Source organism: Triplophysa rosa, linkage group LG24, assembly GCF_024868665.1.
Source record: "Triplophysa rosa linkage group LG24, Trosa_1v2, whole genome shotgun sequence".
Lineage (NCBI taxonomy): Eukaryota > Metazoa > Chordata > Actinopteri > Cypriniformes > Nemacheilidae > Triplophysa > Triplophysa rosa.
The window spans coordinates 7,774,900-7,790,335 of NC_079913.1; the positions used below are offsets into that span (position 1 = coordinate 7,774,900).

Consider the following 15,436-nt stretch of genomic DNA (forward strand, 5'->3'; position numbering starts at 1 on the left):
GAAATTCTTATAAACATGTTACCATTTATTACTCCCATTATTGTACACATCTTTTTTTTCATATGTTGCCCAAAGAACACATTCACATGCAAATTAGAATAGATGCATTGTACAAAATGGGATTACCCATTTATGGCCATTTTACATTTACGATTATACATACAATATCAAATCATTGTTCTATTTTACATAACACGAGAATAAACATATCTTTTTATAGTGGTTTGTTAAATATCCTAAAACTAAAAAATTGTTTGGCAAATTAAAAATGTTTGCCTAGACAGAATCAGCAATAGAGTAATATGAATTTGTTTACCTGAACATACGTGTGATCGCCTAATTCTGAGATAGCAAGCATCAAAGTTTGATTCCCATCAAGATTATATTTTCACAGAATGTCCTCTGTGAAAAATTTATACGATTTTTTTCACTATACATTTTACTGTTCCCCTCTTCTGTCAAATTCTTTGTTTTATTGAACATTCATAATGAAAATGCTTTATTTAAAAACAGTCATATTGCCAACACTTAAATTAATATTAGGTGGATATTAACTCATTGGATAACATTTACTTGACTCCACTGTATACACAAACTAGAGGAATACCACAGAAGTGAACTGCACAATTTTATTCAGGCACAAGAGGGAGCCATTTTGGCTTAACATTTTGGCAGAGTCAGTATTCAAGTCTATTTCAACATGGACACAGACATACAAACTTACAGATACACACATACACCCAAATCCAACAAGGCCACAAAGTCCCTTTATAAAGTGCTTCATGTCAAGTATTACCAGAAAAAAATCCTCCATTCTTGTAAAGCTTTCCTTGACCCCGTAAACAAAGGAATGAAACCTTTCCATGGCTGCGAAATAAAATCTTCAAGCAAGCATACAGGGTCACGCACTGAACAGCAGGATAAACTCTGAATTGGTAGGATTTTCAGTTTAGTGCATTTTAAATGCAGCTACTTTGAGTTACAAGTGTGCGTCTAGTATACAGTAAAGCCTCAAATCACTGTTTAGAAAAAAAACCTGAATAAACCCATGTAAACTTTCAACAGCAAATCTTTTACAATGGCCTCAACACTGACTTTGAACTATTGAACGTGAACTTTCCAACATGCAGTTGCACCATGCGTAACCAAAAGCGCAATAAGTGCAGTAACTAGAACCTTCATTAGATCAAAAACGCCCCGTCCTTTTTTGTGCCTATATTATAGAGACAGAGGATCAGTCCTGGTACAGCAAGAAACCCGAAAAGGTGCTGTATTTCCAACTGCTGCCATAGATGGCACCACGATGAAGCCGGAGCCACACCTGGTCTCCCTGGAACAGCTGTAGGACAGCGTGGTTGCTAGCGGTCTCGTGATCCGGAGCTCCGTCATTAGCGTATGCAGACACCATCACCTCTTCGTTGCGCATGAGGTTGATGTACAGTGGCACGCTAACCGCCAGCTTCAGGATGTGGAAGATGAAGACGTAAGCGCCCGAAGCGGGGCAGGTGAAACGCCCGGTGGCCGTGTCGAACATTTCACCAATATTGGTATGCAGTAGTTCGAAGGCGATTGGCTGATCCAGAGTGCCTGGTGCGAAGTTGGCAGTGCGGGCAGCAGAGAAGGCCACGCGGAGTTGGGTGAGCGGGTACACGTGAACGGGCATCAGAGTGTGCGGTCCCTGAGGGTTGATGGGTACCTCCATTGGCGCGATTGAAAGCGTGTCGCTCATTCCAGAGTCGAACGGATATGCTCCCTCTCTGTCCGGACTGCTCACCTGTGATGAGTCGCTCCAACCAACTGTAATTAAAAAAAACATGGCTTAATAGATGGATGAATTGGGCCACTCACATTTCACTTTCACCGGCATTAAAATACTACTAATTTCCATTTTGGCACCAGCATGTACTGAAAATGATTGAATGAGTAAATTTCGTTTTTACCACTGTTCCTTTGTGTTGCTGTGCCTCCACTTTGTTTGAAGTTTTGCTGGTACCCGTTGTCCTGTTAACAAAACAGTTCAGTTTTGTTTATATATACACACACAAACACTGCTTTTCCCAATACACGAAGCACCCTTTAATTTTAAAAGTTAAAGTTATAAAGAGTCCCCATTGTCCTTACACAAAAAACAAACTTGATAAAAAAACAGATGAATGGATGAAAGCAGATCTATGACATTCGTAAAAGGCCCGATATTTACAAACACTGAATGTAGGTCATTTTAACTCAGAAATATTAAAACTAAAATATTAGATGAAATGAGCCATTTACTGTAAAAAAATGTGTATATAAGCAAGTTAAACATCTTACTCTGGACACATAAAGGGAAGATCCAGGGTCTCTGTGTGTATGGCTATGGGATATGAAGCCCCCTCCAGGAGAGCGTACATTCACTCTGTGAGCCTCATAACCTAGTAGTTGGGTTTAAGACAAGAAAGTTCCGCAAAAACGCACTAATTACCTTTTATTTTTTAACATCTACACAGTTCATTTAAATCTAGGCGTTTCATTGTCCCATAAATAGAATTTTTAATAATCACTTGGATATCATCATGCATTTAAATTAGCAGCTGATTTTAGGCCAAGCTACAAACAATAAAGATAGCACTTTTGGTCCCCAATCCACCAAGGATCATACCAAAGAAAAAGTATTAGAAATGTAAAACTGTGCAAAAAAAGTTTAGATACCACCACACGTCCAATTAAGTTGTATGTACTACGACGTCAAGGCAAGTCTAATGGAGAGAGAGTAAACCACAAAGAGTGAAACAGGAAGTGAAAGGTACCTCTGAAGCCACCAGGTGATCTGTATGAGTGAAGAAAACCCCTGCCTGCACGCGTCATACCTCTCGCTGTCCCACGTGTGTAGCTGGCCTGACCCAGACCCGACTGTGGCTGAGGGGCAGAGAACACATGACCGCCTGTGCTGACCGGACACTCAAACTGGCTCTCTGGAAGGACAAGCGTGGTCATTCAGTAAACATGCCTACGCCAACCAAATAATTCACTAGCCAATTGGCAAGCCAAATGGTAGTTTGACCTTCAAACATTTCATTTTGTATGCATGCGTGTTACCGATCTGGAGTTCATCTTCAGGCAGGTTGAGTTCAGGTGGCGTTTGGGTGCTGGCAGTGGAAAAACTTGGTGTTTGGGCTGTAGCGTAACTACGATGCATGGATTCAGAGAATCCACTCTCATCCGACTTCATCTCTGAGCCCTTACTGATGGGTAAAGAGGCCACACTGAACACCTGACCAAAAGACATACATTTGAGCTTAAGGCGTATGAGATCAGAGCTTGGGACAAGTTGTTTATAAACAGTTTACATTGTGCTCACAGAGTGAATGTTGTGGAAAGTATTTTCTGGACTGATAGATTGATGATTAGGAGGTGTTGTAAACGTCTGCGCAGACACAGGGGTTGACATCCCATTGCATAGCGTCTGCTTTCCTGCCTGACACACACAAGCAGAAATCTGGGAAATTGACAGTTTCAAGGCACTCAACAAAAATCTGCCATTTCGATGACACCACGTGAATTCTAGTAATTTTCTTTGTGTAAAGCTTGGACACATTACAGGCATCAAGCCTTTATCACTGTTATAACCATGTTGCATACGCGGTATACAAAAAAAGGATACAAATAAAAGTTTCCTTTTGGCAAATTTATGATAGAATCAACAAATTATTTTCCCCCCCAAAATCTGACATCTGCTAATGTGGATTATTCAAACCTGTACAGAGCTCTTGTTTTCCAGAGGGATTGAAATGGACGATCCTCTGCAGTACAGAGGTGGAGAGGTGAAGCCCTCACTTTCTTTCTAAACACAGAGAAAGTCAGTGAGGGGAAAACTTTGCCATTACAGGTTACAAGATCATATTTTCACTGTAACTAGTCAATTAAAAGACGGGAATAATTATACCTGTGGCTCCATAACGGTTTCTTGATTTTAGTTTTAAAAGCAACACAAGACAATCATTTTAAGCATACAGCAAAAACTCCTTACTTGTGGCTCATCTTTATTGTGCAGACTGAGATCAGAGCCATTTATAGACCCGTCTCCATTCGACAGACAGCCTTTAGGTTCTCCAGAAAACAGAATATGTAGCGGAGTGCTCTACGATTACATAAGACCTTGTTTTATCAATCAAGCAATTTTGGCCTGTCACATCACGATTCAGTCATATCAAAAGATTACGTGAATTCTTTATTTGCTTACACGCTGGGACTGAGGCAGCATATCTGACGGACTTCTTGTTAATTCCCTTTGTGCTGTAAATTAGAAAAATATTATAAAATGGCACTTTAACGCACACATAATATCAAAAAGAAAGTGTGGTAAGTGGGACAGGTGTACCAATGGGAGTAGAGGATGCAGGAGACTGCCGGCCTCTCTTAGTTCGGCTGCTACAAGGAGAATTTTCCCCATCCAGAAGAGACTCCTGCACACAGAATGCAGTTAAAAGTTTAAATGAAACATTTGCCATCCAAACAATACCTGATAAGGAAACTGAAGTAAGGCATACCTGCATAAAGCTGAAGGATCCAGAGATCTGATCCATCAGGGATTCCAGCTGCTGTTTTCGCTGAACAGGGTCTTTAGGTAACGGAGACTGTGAACCGAAAACTTCCACCTCTATAGGCATCTGAAAGCCATAAAAAAACACCTAGTTTTGTACAAAATCAACAAAATTGTTCCTCAAAAAATTAAGACAAACTAAAAAGTTGCAGAACTTGCAAGGCACTAAAAATGAAAAAGTAGCCATTTCAAAAAAGAAAAATCTCAACTCACGGTTTTAGAGTCATTATCCCCCTTGCCCTTCCGCTGTCGTTTCTAGCAAAGAAAAAAAAAAACAAGTTCTGTTTTTTCAGTTCTAGAAACAAAAACCGCTACTAATGTTTTGTTGGCATGCCACAGTGTGTCTATACAGACAGTTATCCACCTCTTTGGGGTCATTCATGGGCCTCTTCATAACGTCTGGGGTCTTTGGGATCAACCCTGCTGCTCCTTTCCATGGCTTCTGTACAGTAGGCTGGGGGGCTACAAAAGCATCAGAAAACTCCATTTCCCATGAGTCTGGTGGCTCCCTTTCCTTCATTGCCAAAAACTCCTCCTTCCAACTACGGGGCGGTGTATTCTCACCCTGACCGCACTTGCTGACGTCAGATTCGACTGTATAACGTCTGTTAAGAAACTGGCATCATTCAGAAGTTACTCACCTGCTTGTGAGTCCACAAGAAATAGTGAGAAATGTAAAGATTTCAGCACACGTCAGTTTTTACCTCTTTTAAAGGCACTTCTATCAAACTCGGCTTCACCGGAGCTGAAACACAGAAAAATGGGTCTATTATGCAATATCTTATATTAAGATCCAAAAACATGAGGGAAAAATGGAGTTAAAATTCAAACGAGTCTCACAGGAAAGGCTACACTGTGGGGCTGGAGGATCAGCTTTTCGGTTCTCGGATTTCTCTTGATTGTCATTTTTTAGTTGTACGTGATCAAAGAAGCCACAATCCACAAGTCGAAGCAGCTTCTCCTTCATGTTTTTATCTGTGGAAGAATGACAGCCATCCAATTCAAAACTAATGTCTGTAACCAACTACGGTACACGTACTTGACTAAACTATAATCAAGTCTGCATTAAATCACATCTTTCGTATCTTGACCCTAAAGTTTTAAGGATGTTATATCAAATCAACCATTAACAATATCTAACTGCATATTTACAGTATATAATTCAAACGTGAATGGTCATTTATTTTAAGAAACATCACTTGAATTAATTTAAGTTTTAAAGGCTGTCAATACTAAAATGCATGGGAATGTGGAATAAAGGTACAGTTAAACACTAGACATTTAAGGTAACTGATTTTGGAAGTCAGTCCAAGCTTATAAAATAACATACAAACAGCTTCCAAATAAACACTTATTTGATAGAACCACAGATTGAGACAGAAACTCACACGTTGAGCCAGCAACTGGTTTTTCTTTCCCTTCCAGCAGCTCCCAGTAAACAACAGCAGCCTGTTCCATCTGATCCTCCAAACTAAAGCAAAAAAAAAAAAAACACCAAAATCAAACCACATCCTTAGTGCCATAATCCACACATGACAAAATACTCATACACAAAATATTTAACAAACACCTTGTCAGGACAAATGTGCATTATTTTAAATAAACAAATATCACAGCCCTATTCTGCAGAAAATGAAAGTCAAAACAACCTCATTGTATGGTCTCTTTTGCATCCCATCAATGATGCAAGATCTAACAGACTGTCCATGTCCTGTGAAGACAGGTAACAGGAGTGTGTTGTCATGTTGCAGAACTTCCTCCGGACATCTTCTCTTTGCAGACTATGAAGGACATATTGCATCTGGAGCATCAAGCTCAGATGTGTCTTCTCTGACTCGATCCTCATCATCTTCTCTTGACGGACAGCTTTGCGTTGGGCCTTTAGCAGCTATGTTACACCAAAGAAATTTGTTTTCATGTATCTTTGCATAAAAAGCTTCACTGTTTGATTTTACAAGTGCTATCAAGCCAACGGACAAATTTTTAGTTAAAATACATGAAGTCTTTAAATGTTATTAACAAGTATGTTAATAAGAAAATCTTACATCCTGTGTGAGGACACCAAGGGTTTTCTGCAGCTCTTTGGCAAATTTGAGATTGTGGACCACCTCATCAAACTTCCCCACAGCTTCCTATAATGTTACATGTGCATCGCTGATATGGAAATAATCCCCAGATTAGAGATTGCACAAAACCAAATGAAAAACGATTACCATTTGGTCCTCATTCAATTTCTCCCCATTCTTCAGCCGCTCACTGTAGCTTTCCAGTTTCAGCTGTAAGAAACAAAAGCTTTATTTTCCATCAAAAGACACAAACAGTCAGGCTAAAATACAATGAGGGCTTTACACTAAAACCAAACAATGGATAAGCAGAATGTGTTTTAGCAGTGGTTTCTGAAAAACGATTCAAAATTACATGTTTTTAAAGTGAAGCACCTTCTTTTTCTCAATGTTACGAATCTTGTGCTTAAGGCAGATAAGGCCATCCTCGATATACTTTTCGTAGCCGTAATAGGTGGTCGTTGAAGGGCTTAGGGTGAGCTGGAGGGTGGTAAAAGATCGAGGGGAGTCCGATTTAGGGCTGCCCTGTCCACCATCCATCTCCATGGCCATTTCTAAAGGAGTCAATGTCTCTATAGACCGAGACTGTGACAGCTGAACCATGATCTTAGTCTCTTTAAAGGAAAACAGAATAAAAACAAACACCACAGAGCAGTTTATTACGATAAATATGGAAGACACCACACATAAAGTGTAACAAAACACTTTAAAGAGCATCCAGTAATTGTTTAAGTTTCACTAGCTGAAACTATTAGTAGCTGTGATGAAGCATCTGATTTGTATACGTGATATAAACGCCCCCACGGGACTGGACATTCGCCAGCTTTAACCGTGACATTGCATTTACAAACACAAGCAAATTAAATAACATCAAACAGCACATTTTCCCCGGAAATCAACACGAAACACATACAACCCTTAGTTGTTTAATTCATCAAACAAATACCCGCTCAAACTTCACACAAACATCAATTACGCATCTAGGTCTAGTTGCAATAACTTGTATTTATCATTTGAAATATTGCAAAACGCAACTTTTGCATGCCTTTTTTGACTCCAATAATATCCAGCATCCTCTCCAAACAAGCCCAACGCCAATGTGCCGCCACCCAAACGCGCACGCGTATAACTTCAACAGGACGAATAAACCCACACATGCATTGAATGAGCAAAGCATCCGATCTCACCGACCTTATGCGTCTCTGCCGGTGTGTGTGTGTGCTTGTCGCGAGATTGACTCGGGTGGAAAGGCTGGTCGTTTAAGTCAAAGCGAGCCCTTCGGCGAACAAGTACGACATGAAGCGGTGGATAAACAGAGAGGACAGACCGCGGCCGTCTCGCTCCTTTTTATGCCGTATGAGAGCAGAGGGAAACCCATCAGCTGAAGGTGCAATCATGACGTCACGCATCTAAACACGGGACTATCCCTGCGCGAGCGACCTCAGCACTCTCTCATCCACACCCACGTGCTATCTAATCTATCTATCTATATGTATTAGCATGGTCTGTGTATCCACAAAAATGACCACGTGCCAAGTGTAACCATCACAAATTACATTTATTGAGGAACAAGTAAAAAGTACAATATGTAAAAAAATACAAAACCTGCTTCATATATCTCTAAGAATGTGAATACAAAGTGCATAGCTACCATACATGCCTGTAGCACTACAACTAACTAGTATAAGGAAAGGTATCACATGGGCATCTGGGCAACAAAAAATAGAAAATAGCGGTACTTAGCGTACACACGCCAAGCTTTTCCAACTGTACAGTCATGAAGCTCTCCGTGACATTTAGTGAATCTTGGCCTACCATCTGTGTAAAAGCATTTAGTCAATATTGCTATGTGTTAGGACAGGAATGTCCTACAGGAGAATGTGATTATGAAAAGACCACAAGACACGTGTTGCAAATAAATATGAAATAAATAAGACAAAAAAATAATAATGTAATGATAATTGTTGTTTAGCCTTACACATCATAGAATATTTACAAATAACGCCATTTATCACAATTTAAGTGTCTCCGAAAGCTTCACCTGATCAGATGTTAACAAGTACATTCACTTTTCATGCGTTTCTGTGATATGGCAAATTCACCAACAAAGCTGCCACCAAATTACCAATTTAAACACCAAGAAGATGCTTTTCACTTATGCCCAGAGAGAAATAAAATGACTGCAATTGTGTAAAAATGAGCTCAATAGTGCCATCTCCTGGAATTAAACAGATGTAACATCTGAATTTGTATAATCCAAGATTACCAAAACAGTCAAAAAATACAACAGAAGGACATAATTATTTGACCTTAAATGAAAACTCTGGATATACAGTATGAACACTTTTCTTATAAGTGATAGCTTATTAGGAAAAGTAATGTATATTAAAAACATTGGTTGCATTGGTCATATCGGTTTAGTCATTCAGTATTCAGATATTAACTTTGAAATATATGTTTTCCCTGAAGAGAAAAGCAAATGAACAAACAAAACATACATTATTTAAAAAACAAAAGCACAGCAAAACAAACAGACCATGGCCCAGTTTCACAGACAAGGCTTAGTTTAAGCCAGGATATGCCTTTGGTAATTTAGGCTATTTAAATCGCTTTTATTAAAATGCCTTATTAAAATGCCATTACTGGTGCATCTTGAGACAAAACAATGGCAATTAGGGCTGTCACGATTATTAAATAATCGTCTCATCGCGATTGTTTGACCTCATCGCGATGGTTTCAGATCATCGCAATTATCGCACATCTCTATAGAAGACACTAGGGGGAGCTGTAGTGCATCTGCATATTGCATATTTTAGTGTATATATTGTTACTAAAGCATGGTAATACTTGTAAAATGTACCACCACAACACAATCACTTAAAAAAAAAAAAAAAATATACAAATTACCTGCAGTACAATTTAATATTATTTAAGCAAATCTCCGTGTGAAAACCAGTCTACCAAAATTTCATTAACACACAAGTAAAATTTTACTGTAGTCTTGCAAGTGAGAAAAAATTTGAAATCAAATTTTAATGGTGGCTTCAATTCACACCTGATCAATTTACTTCATTTACAAGTATTTGGTGGTTGTATTCAGAACAATATGGTCGTTTCAATCGCTGAATCAAAAATGAATGAGAATTAAATGTCAAAGCTCAAAAACAGACAATTAATCGTCATAATCGCCAAAGCCCTAAAACAGACAATTAATCGCCATAATCGCAATGATTTATTAGACAATTAATCGTCAATCAAATTTCATAATCGTGACAGCCCTAATGGCAATTACATATTTTAAGGTATGTCAGGGCCATTTATTTTCAGTTTAGTCTAGGACTAGTTTTAAGCCTTGTCTTTGAAACCGGGCACATGTGTTCTAACCTATTATGACACTAAAAACTTGCAAATATTTGCCAATGAGAGTACACTGTATTTACAAGAGAGGAGGTATATGGACATTGACAAAATAAATAGCAATAATTATGGGCTTTTTGGCTTTAGAATGAGACAATATTGAAAATATCCAATTCTAAAATATATGTGAAGACCACTGACTCCCTGTAATTGTTTAACAACATTGGCATCTTAAGATGTCACATAGCAATCAAACTCTAATTTCATTTTTGTTTTTTCCTTTCATTTATATACAAAAATATAACGGGACCGTCTCAACATTCGCCCTCATAATTCATATTGCAAATGGTTATATTGCATGGTTGCAAAACAATACAAACAAAGAATGAAAAATCCTGAAAATCTTAAAAGGCCATGCAAAATTCATGCAGATTTCCATTAACACATTAGTTTCCTTAGCGTTCATGCGTGACACCGATCTTTTCAATGATGAACACAGAGAACAATATTTGGAAGAATGCTTGTAACCAAACAGATCTCGCCCCCTATTGACTCCCATAGTAGGAAAAATTACTTTATCTTTTTTTGTTCTGTTGAACACAAAAGAAGACATTTTGAAGAATCTAGGACAGCAAACAGTTCTGGGGCACTTTTAACTACCATTCTATTTTTTCCTACTATGATAGTCAATAGGGGGCAAGATCTGTTTGGTTATAAGCATTCTTCCAAATATCTTGTGTTCATCAGAACAAATAAATTTATACAGATTTGGAACAACTCGAAGGTGAGTAAATGATGACAGAATTTTCATTTTTGGGTGAACTATCCCTTTAAGTCAAACCTACAGTTCTGAATATTTACATTAGTACACTGAATACAGGAGCATTAACATTTTTGAAATTCTTTAACTTTAGCTTACCGGCCACGAGTGGCTGAATACAGACAACCTGCAGTGAAAACAATGCATTTAGCTTAAAGGAACAGTTCACCCAAAATTACACCTCTCTAGGTGACTTCTGTAAGAAACCAAGAGTTTTTTTTTTTTACTTAAAATTATATGTAAAACATCAGCCAGGATATTTTTTAAAAGCACACTTTTTGAAAACTTCTACTGAAAAGTCAAACGTGTTTGGATGAACTCTCCCTTCAAGACCAAACCTAAGAAAATCCCTATATAATGGCTATGTACCAGCAAGATGGTAAAACGTTACTATCTTTATTTAGCTAGAATTTAGCTAATGCCACCCTAAATACTGTACACTAACTGCAAAGATAGTCACCCCAGAGGTAGGGCACAGCGGTGATAGAGCGTCTCGCTTAAGGGTTACAATAGTGACAGCACAGGATTGTGGTCACCAAGTCGGTTCTCGGTTTTTTATGCCGTGATGTTTGTAGATCCAGCATTCTGTGAGTTGAAAAAAGCAAACACATTTTCTTGATCTACAAAAACAGAAGCGCGCAAGAAAATCCACACAGGAAGGAGCGAATTGGAATAGTGTGGTACCAGGCTCTGGAAAATAAGGATACCAATTCATTTTGATAAATAAAACAAGAAGTTGACTCGACAGCCAAGAAACTGAAAAAGACACATTCTTAACCTGAATAAAACTGGGAAACGCAAACAAAGATCCAGCTGCTCTTGAATCGAAGGCAATCTGAGAGAATGTCTTTGAGAGTGTCTGAGGCCGACGATGCAGCCCGACTCTCAAAGGCTTCCTAAAAATGCCAAGTCAATACCCTGGGAATGTGACATCACCACTCCTCATCCACTTCCTGCTCCATTTTGATTTGGTGAGAAGGGGAAGGCGAGCGCGGCTGAATGGAAGAAATCATTTCTTGACTGCTTTGCACCTCCTCTTTGTCAAGGTCGCCCTCATCCTCTTCTTCGTCATCCTCTTCCTCTTCTTCCTCCTGCTCTTGCTCTCGTTTCTTCTGACAGCAGGGCTTGTAAAGATGAGGATCAATCAGCACCTCCCCATAGCGGCCTTTATAGATGATACCACAGCATATTCGCTGCCTACAGAGATTTGCAGATGTCAGCTTCTTTGTAAATGAACTGCTTTCGTTTACAAGTATTACTTTTGGTGCACAATAAAGGTCAAACTCATAAATCGTTTAAGCATGTGAATTAGTCTAGTAAAATACCTTTTCCAGTATGTCAGGTCCAGGAAGGAAAACACAGGAGATCGGGTGGAGCCAGGAGCCAACTCCGAGTCAGAGCCTTCATCTGATTGGTTACTGTAACTGGGCGACTGGGCCGGGCTGGCACTGGAGGTAGTGCTTTGAGCATCTGAATCTGTTGATGAAGGAAGCAAATATGGCTTTGAAGTTGGGTTGATTTAAACAGGGAAATGCAAAGCATGTTTTAATCTGTTGCTACACAACCCTTACGGTGTCTTTTTAGTTCCTTCTGAACCCGGGTGATCTGGTTCGGTCTGATTCGTCTGGACAGAGATTTGACTTTCTTTGACTTGACTGTAGTTTTCAGGCTGGGCCCTCCTCGTGCATCCACCACCTTTGTGCAACAATAACAATCTTGACCTAATCCACAACTTTTTAATAACAAGAGCCCCAGTCTCCAAAATAACAGCTACAGTGAGGGAAATAAGTATTTGATCCCCTGCTGATTTTGTAAGTTTGCCTACTTACAAACAAATGAAGGGTCTATAATTTTTATGGTGGCTTTATTTTAACTGATAGACACAGAATATTTAAAAAAAATCAGGGGAAAAAAAAGTTATATAAAGGTTATAAATTGATTTGCATTTCAGTCAGTGAAATAAGTATTTGATCCCCAAGCAAAACATAACTTTGTACTTTGTGGAGAAACCCTTGTTGGCAAGCACAGAGGTCAGACATTTCTGATAGTTGGTCACCAGGTTTGCACATGTGTCCGGATACATTTAGTCCACTCCTCTGTCAATCTTTAAGGTTTCTTGGCTGTCGCTCAGCAAATTGGAGTTTTAGCCTCCTTCACAGAGGTTCTATAGGACTAGGGTCTAGAGACTGGCTAGGACATTTAATGTGCTTCTCCTTAAGCCACTATTTGGTTGTCTTGGCAATATGTTTTGCGTCTTTGTCATGTTAAAGGCTCATCCATGACCCATCTTCAGTGACCTAGTTAAGGGGAGGAGGTTCTCGTCCAAGATTTTACGGTACATGGGCCCGTCCCTCAGCCCCTCAATGCGGTGAAGTCATCCTGTATACCTGTAGCAGAGAAAAAGCCCTAAAGCAGAATGTTTCCAACACTGTGCTTCTCTGTAGACATGATGTTCTTGGGCTCATAGTCAGCATTTCTCTCCCTCCAAACACAGGAGTCCATTTTGGTCTCACAGCAGTGCCAGCACTTTCGCCAAAGCCTTTTCTGAATCATTTTGATGTTCATTGTCAAACTAAAGACGAGCCAGGCGGGCCTTCTTGGGCAGGAGGACCTTGCGGGTGCTTCAGGATTTCAGTCTACTGTGGCATAGCGTGTTACCAATGTGTTACCAATGTTTTGCTTGCTAACTGTGTTCCCAACTGTCTTGAAATCATTAACAGGCTTCTTCCGTGTAGTTCTGGGCTGATCTTTAACATTTCTCATGATCATCTTTACCCCATTGGGGAAATATTGCAGGGAGCTCCAGAACAAGGGAATTTGATAGTTATTTTGTATATCTTCTATTTCCAAATAATCACACCAACAGTTGTCTCCTTCTCACCAAGCTTCCGTCTGTAGCCTAGTCAAGGTTTGTGCAGGTCTCCAATCTTGTCGCTGACATCCTTTAAAACCTATTTGGTCTGGACCATGGTGTTGGAGAGGTTGAACTGGAAGATACAGATTCTGTTGGCAGGCATCTTTTATATACATAACAAGCTGATTTAGGAGTACTTTCTTAAAGTGACAGGACTAATCTGTGGTCCATATAGGCACATAACCAATCTGTGGAGCCAGAATTCTTGCTAGTTGGTAGGGGATCAAATACTTATTTCACTGACTGAAATGCAAATCAATTTATAACCTTTATATAACATTTTTTTCCCCTGATTTTTTTTATATTCTGTGTCTATCAGTTAAAATAAACCCACCATAAAAATTATAGACCCTTCATTTGTTTGTAAGTAGGCAAACTTACAAAATCAGCAGGGGATCAAATACTTATTTCCCTCACTGTATATATATCATGTAATTCAACACTTTTATACTATATCGCTGCTGTCCTTCTGAAATATCTGAATATCTTAACAATAAAGTTTTTTTTAAGTGATTGTCGAACTTGACAACACAGTATGTACTCATTTAAAACGTAGAGTGTTTTGTGTTCCTGAAAAACAGCGAATTTGGACATACACGTTTAATTATTTGTTCGGGTTACATGAGCAACTTACATGATTCCAATTCTTCTTGGAACCAACAGGAAGCTTTTTCCACCGTTTCACCAGCAGCACACAAGCATTGCAGATTTCTCCAGAGCGAGTCTCACCTAAACTGTAGAAACATCTCTTGTCATTATAATGACACCAGCAGAACAAACATAGAAAACTTAAAAGCAAATATTGTTTGTTAAACATCTACATGCTAGACTAGACTAGACTAGATACAACATAAACATCCCACGATCACTATAAGTGTATCAGATGTTAACAGATAAACTACACACACACACACACACACACACACACACACACACACACACACACACACACACACACACACACACACACACACACACACACTCAGACAAGAAATACAAGAGTTATCCAGCAGATACCCAACTTACCCAAAGCAGCTCTGAAAGTCTCTCTCATAGCGTTTGCTGTCAGTAAAACGAGAGCTGGAGGACTTGGCCCTGCAGATACAACATCCATCAAGGCTGCGGTACATCTTCGGCTTATGAAAGCCAAACATCTGTAACCACAAGGACAGGCTTTAAAAATAACAGGAGTGTAGCAACTCTCCGCTTTGTAGTCCTGCTGATCTACTAGTAATTTCACATGCTGACAAAAATGGTAAATTGTCTTCAACCAAATATTGTTTAATCTGTCATTGTTTAATGCCTTCAGGGCCCAATGCAAAGTTTCACAGTAGTAATGCGTTTAACTGTTTTTTGTGATGTATTACAAAACTGATGAGTGACTTCAGGAGCAATGTTTCTTAACTGGGGCACACCCGGGAGCTTCAACAAATAAAGGGAGCCTCAAAACGACTTAAAATATTTAAAATAAGACCAGCAATAAACTAAGCTAACACAGTGTTTGGTTATGTGGACAACAAATATGCATATTTCTAGTTCATCCAAGCAGTAGATTATTTAATGATTTAATTGGGTAAAAATTGTGAATTGGCGGCCATCAAAAGCATTAAAAGAGAGAGAGAGAGAGAGAGAGAGAGAGAGAGAGAGAGAGAGAGAGAGAGAGAGAGAGAGAGAGAGAGAGGGAGAGGTAGAGCTCGCGTGTG

The 15,436-nt window shown here is 39.2% G+C and overlaps 2 protein-coding genes across 7 annotated transcripts in view; both read right to left on the bottom strand.

The window, feature by feature from the left end:
* Positions 1–625: 625 nt before the first annotated feature.
* caprin2 (caprin family member 2) lies at positions 626–8,080 on the bottom strand. Of its 6 annotated transcripts, none has more exons than XM_057324285.1 (21): positions 7,834–8,080; positions 7,018–7,256; positions 6,793–6,855; positions 6,625–6,711; positions 6,229–6,467; positions 5,968–6,050; positions 5,411–5,554; positions 5,284–5,324; positions 4,944–5,195; positions 4,793–4,834; positions 4,527–4,646; positions 4,358–4,442; positions 4,220–4,272; positions 4,007–4,117; positions 3,734–3,820; positions 3,338–3,454; positions 3,076–3,250; positions 2,847–2,951; positions 2,311–2,411; positions 1,941–2,001; positions 626–1,797 (listed from the first exon to the last, which is right to left on the bottom strand). In XM_057324285.1, the coding sequence occupies exons 2-21, from the start codon at positions 7,243–7,245 to the stop codon at positions 1,235–1,237; spliced, it is 2,757 nt and encodes a 918-aa protein (XP_057180268.1). In that variant the 5' UTR covers positions 7,246–7,256; positions 7,834–8,080; the 3' UTR covers positions 626–1,234. The 6 variants fall into 6 exon arrangements, with proteins under 6 accessions (XP_057180268.1, XP_057180267.1, XP_057180266.1 ...); XM_057324284.1 differs by having other exon boundaries at positions 2,787–2,951; positions 5,432–5,554; positions 7,834–8,079; XM_057324283.1 differs by having other exon boundaries at positions 2,787–2,951; positions 5,420–5,554; positions 7,834–8,079.
* Positions 8,081–8,188: 108 nt separating this feature from the next.
* sinhcaf (SIN3-HDAC complex associated factor) overlaps positions 8,189–15,436 on the bottom strand; it is a 9,310-nt gene continuing 2,062 nt past the window's right edge. Inside the window, exons 2-6 of the mRNA XM_057324768.1 lie at positions 14,760–14,887; positions 14,368–14,467; positions 12,391–12,514; positions 12,145–12,295; positions 8,189–12,016 (exon numbers count right to left, since the gene is read on the bottom strand). Coding sequence (XP_057180751.1) covers positions 11,752–12,016; positions 12,145–12,295; positions 12,391–12,514; positions 14,368–14,467; positions 14,760–14,887 — 768 coding nt within the window. The 3' untranslated portion in view covers positions 8,189–11,751. The remainder of the gene's footprint in view (positions 12,017–12,144; positions 12,296–12,390; positions 12,515–14,367; positions 14,468–14,759; positions 14,888–15,436) is intronic.